The sequence below is a fragment of the Gavialis gangeticus genome, unplaced genomic scaffold, assembly GCF_001723915.1.
Source record: "Gavialis gangeticus isolate Ggan-Ray unplaced genomic scaffold, GavGan_comp1, whole genome shotgun sequence".
Taxonomy (NCBI): Eukaryota; Metazoa; Chordata; order Crocodylia; family Gavialidae; genus Gavialis; species Gavialis gangeticus.
In genome coordinates, this window is record NW_017729004.1 from 2,898,470 (window position 1) to 2,903,263 (window position 4,794).

General features: G+C 49.4%; 1 protein-coding gene across 1 annotated transcript in view; it reads right to left on the minus strand.

Moving 5' to 3' along the window:
* The window catches only part of PTH1R (parathyroid hormone 1 receptor), a 179,808-nt gene that overhangs the window by 2,956 nt on the left and 172,058 nt on the right, over positions 1-4,794 (minus strand). The window contains exons 10-12 of the mRNA XM_019508028.1: positions 3,035-3,129; positions 1,282-1,423; positions 940-981 (exon numbers count right to left, since the gene is read on the minus strand). Of these exons, the coding sequence (XP_019363573.1) occupies positions 940-981; positions 1,282-1,423; positions 3,035-3,129 (279 nt within the window). The remainder of the gene's footprint in view (positions 1-939; positions 982-1,281; positions 1,424-3,034; positions 3,130-4,794) is intronic.

Consider the following 4,794-nt stretch of genomic DNA (forward strand, 5'->3'; position numbering starts at 1 on the left):
GGTTGGACTAGATGTGACTCCTGAGCTCCCTTCCAGCCCTCATTGTCTATGCTTCAATGATTAGTCAGGAATGAAGAAATGAATGGTAGGGGATAACAGGGCGCAGGTGTTTCTGAAAGAGGTGGTGTTAGCTGGGAGAACTAGCTAGGGAAATCATTACAATAAATTGGATGAAATTGTGGGCAAGGTTATATTTAGGTTGGCCACTGTGCAACATCTCCTTCTGCTGCTGGGTACATTTGGTGCTCAGAGGGTGGAAACTCAATTGCGTGAGCTATTTCCCGACGGACTGGGTCAATGGGCAGCCTGGCATGGACTGGCAATGGTCTGATGATGTGAATAACTCCTGCAGTGCTATGCATAGCTACACCTTTTCCACGAGCTGGCCCTGTATCGATCCATAATTGAGATTATTTATCCCTCTCTCCCTGTGTGGAACATGACTTTCCTTCCCCTCTTGGTCTCCTGCCTAGCCTACCTCTTTCTGGCTGATATCTGCAGAGCTGCAAACCAGCACAGCCACCAGCTTCACTGCAAAATCTCTCTCAAGCGGCCTAGCAAGCTGCTCTTTCAAACAACTCCTTCTCCAGTTGTAAATCCCCAGTCGTTCCCCCCACACAAGCTCATCACTCAGTCCATAATGCAGAGCTTAGTTTCGCAGCCTTCCTGCGGGGCACATGCCACATGCGAGTCGCTATCAGATCAAAACCAACATCTCTCCATGAAGCTTTCATGGCCTTTTAGTTGATTTCTCTCCATGTCCCTAAGTATCCCTGCATAGACTTGACTGTAAGGTTTACACCTTAGATCACTGGTGTTGTTTTATGGGCCAAATCCAGCCCCCGGAGCCATGTCACCCGGCTCCTCCTGGCTCTGGGCTGTAGATATCTGGGATCAACTTACAAAGAATGGGGAACATGAAGAAGCGAAGACACTCACCTCTCCATTGCAAAAACAGTATATGATGGCCACAAAAAATCCCTGCAAAAAACAAAGAAACAACAACAAAAAAAGTCATATTTATCTCGCAGCCTCCTACTGTCTATTTTCTGTCCACATCCCCAGCTTGAGTCTATCTGCATTGCTCAGGTCTTCCCTCATTGTTCAAGCTAACAGAGCTACATTGATGTATCCTCAGTTGAGTACAATTTACCCACACTAGGAAAATCATGTTGAGGAGCAAATGCACCAAATAGGAAGCACCGGGTGTCTACTTCCCTTCCCACACAGCACCATAACTTTGCCCTTAGCCTGCCCAGAAAGTTGAGGAGCATATCGTACCTGGAAAGAGTTGAACAGCATTTCATAGTGCATTTGAACTTGCCAAAGTATCCCTGACACGTCTGTGTATGGCATTGCCATGAAAACTATGTAGTGAACGCCGAACAGAGGCATAAGGACGAGGGTAGATTTCAGCAGCTTCCTGCGGGGGGAAAAAGAAAGGCATGGAGGAAGTCAAGAGAATAGATGAACGTCTCAGCCTTAAAGATCCCTGTTTTTGGCCCAAGTTGGTAGAACAGGTCTGAGCAGAAGCTTTGCTGCCCATGACATGGCTCATGGTGGGGTCCAGTCTCCAGGCCTGTCCATCTAGCACTAAGGTCCTTAGTAACTAAAGGCAGATCAGGTTCTTTGGGCAGAGGTGATAACTTTTATTAGACCCACTAAATCGTTGGGGGGGGGGAAAAAAATTGTTCTTTGCAAACTTTTGGGCACCGATGCCCTTCTTCAGGCAGAGGGCGGTTCTGCTTTATATCTAAATATAAATGGCTGATGTCCAGGTAGGGCAAAAAAGATGGGTCTCTCGGAGCACGAGCATAGCTGGTGGAGGGGGGCAAGGAGAAGGCTTGCAAAGCCGTCCGGACGCTGGTCAGCCCAGGGGGTGGACTCCCGGGACGTGCCATGGAGCGGTGCTGCTGGCACATCTCTGCATCTAGCAAGCGTCCTCGGGCTGTGCCAGGGGAGAAGCAGCTGCATCTCAGCCTCCAGGCCCTTCGCATTTGGCTGGGTTCATATCAGCTGTCCCCGCGGGGACCAGCCCTGCCTGGAAGTGATGCTGTGCGAGGGGTGCGAGTCCCTGCCAATTGTTACGGCAGTCACCAAATGGAGGCAATTAGTGAGGGAGAGGAGGGCACGGCTGCCAGGAGGCCTGGCCGCGTTCGGCGTCCAGCTGACAATCACGGCGGGGCTTCGCAAATAAAAACAGTTGGGCCTGTCCAAGCCTTAATTAATTGCAAGCCTCAACCCCTGAGAAATAAATAGATAAATCACAGCTCTGACAAGGCAGCAAAACAAACCTTTGCCTTTTCCAGCCAGATTCCAGGCCCCGCTTGCAAATAAAACCTCTCGCTCTTGAACTCTCTTTGCTGAGCGCGATGGTAGCCGTGACCTCGCGTTTTGCCCTGACACGGCCCTGGATTATTTCTCTCGCTCCCCTGTGGACTGTTTTGGAGCGAAGCATTTCAGCCTGAGCCAAGACAAGCCCTGCCGAGCTCTGTAGCAGGGGCCGGGCCTCGGTGATTTTGCCTTTGTAGTCCAATTCGAGCTATCAGGGAAGGGGGGGAAGTACCGTAACACACAACGTTGCCAGCTGGGTTAGAAAGCCTGCTGCCGTGCAGCAAGCGGTGTTTGGGAAGCTGATTTAAAGTGAGGCCCCAGGTTTCATAAACAGGGGAAAGGAAAAACAAGAAAAAAAAAAAGGAAGGACCAATGTGCGATGGGATGCAGCAGCATAAATGGGCTGCCTCTATGCAAGCCAGCCCCGCCCGGCAGCGAGCGCTTGCTTTTATTCAGTGACACCACTTGGATTGGGACCCACATGTGCTAGGCGCTGTACCGAGAGAATAGCAGATCCACTTCCCGAGCAGACAAGGGCTGGGAGGGAAAAAGAGGGCACAGGACGGGTTTTATCACGCAGGGTAGTAGGGAAGACTGAGGCAGCCCCAGTGCATGCTGGGTGTGTGGGCAGGAGACTCCAGGTCTTCCCCCAGGCGTCTCACCCCAGGGCATCTTCTGTCAGAGGAGAAGCGCGACTCACCTGTATTGTTGCTTGGTATCGCACCGCCCTGCATTGGTTTCCCGCAGCTTGGTTGCTAAGACTCGGATAATATTGATAAAAAGAATAAAATTTACCTGGGAGAGAGAGAAGGGAAAAGACGTGATGATCATAATAATCAGTCATCAAGCTGTTGTGGGCTTGATCTTGCACCCGCGCGCTCGGGAAAGGCCCCCACGTCTCTTCGGCTCCTTGGGGCACTTCTATACAGTGCTTCACCGCCCCCCCCGTGAGAAAGCTTTTCCTAATATCCAACCAGGTTGCTGCCCTCAGGAAGAGCCTCACAGAAGAGACTGAGCATGCCAGGACAGGACACAGATAGTTATGATTTTCACCTTTGTCACAACTCCCAAAAATATCAAACTGGCTGCAGGAGGAGAAGCTTTGTATACGGTGAGCTGAAAACCACCCTGGAGTCTGACCTGCCTCTGCCCCCACGCAGCATAGCCCTCCAACACGAGGCCTGTGGGATCACAGAGAGGGAGGGCTGGAGCCACTTCGGTTGGTACTACCTTTGCTAACCTTTCTGTGTGCATGGACAACGATGCATGGGCAATGATGAACCTTTCTGTGTGCACGGACAATGATGCATGGGCAATGATGCATGGGCAGTGATGAACTTTTCTGTGTGGATGGGCAACGATGCATGGGCAACGAACCTTTCTGTGTGCATGGGCAATGATGCATGGTCAACGATGAACCTTTCTGTGTGCATGGGCAACGATGCATGGGCAATGATGCATGGGCAACGATGAACCTTTCTGTGTGCATGGGCAATGATACATGGGCAACAATGAACCTTTCTGTGTGCATGGGCAATGATGCATGGGCAACAATGAACTTTTCTGTGTGCATGGGCAACGATGCATGGGCAATGATGCATGGGCAATGAACCTTTCTGTGTGCATGGGCAATGATGCATGGGCAACAATGAACCTTTCTGTATGCATGGGCAACGATGCATGGGCAACGATGCATGGGCAACGATGAACCTTTCTGTGTGCATGGGCATTGATGGCAGCCCTGCCTCAAGCAGGTACCACAGTTAGTTCTGGAGGAGCTAGCACAAAGGCGGGGAGCTGTGTTGTGTATGGAGGGGGTACTCTGTATTGCACAACACAAGTCTGTTCTTTGTCTCCACCACTCTCAACCCAGCTCCCTTTATTCATGTTTCAAGCAACTTTGAGGACAGAAGGTGAGAACAGAGACAGAGAAGTGGTGAAGTACCTATAGGGACTCTGGGACATCGGCATATGTTTCTCTGCAGAGTGTAAGGTCCCCCACCTGAGGCCCAGGCCCAGGCCAGCAGTAGGTAGTTAGTAGAAGCAAAGAATAAGCAAGTGGTTTTTCTCAAGCAGAACCTGCAACCTGAACAGAAAAGACTGGGCAAGGATGGAGAGGAATAGGTATTCAGCAGGGATCCTGCTTTTTCTCCGATTTAAAAAAATTCCAAATTTTTGGTTAAAAAAAAAAGTTGCACCAAATCCATATTTTCCAGTGATTAAAAGGAAACACCACAAATATACATATATACATACATATATATATACACACACACACGCACAGATACACAAACACACATATATATTTACACACACACACATATATATATACACATACACACATATACACACACACATATTTACACACACACACACACATATATATAGAGAGAGAAAGTGGTGTTTCCTTTTAAACATGGAAAAATGTGGATTTGGGGTTACTTTTTTAACCCAAATTTG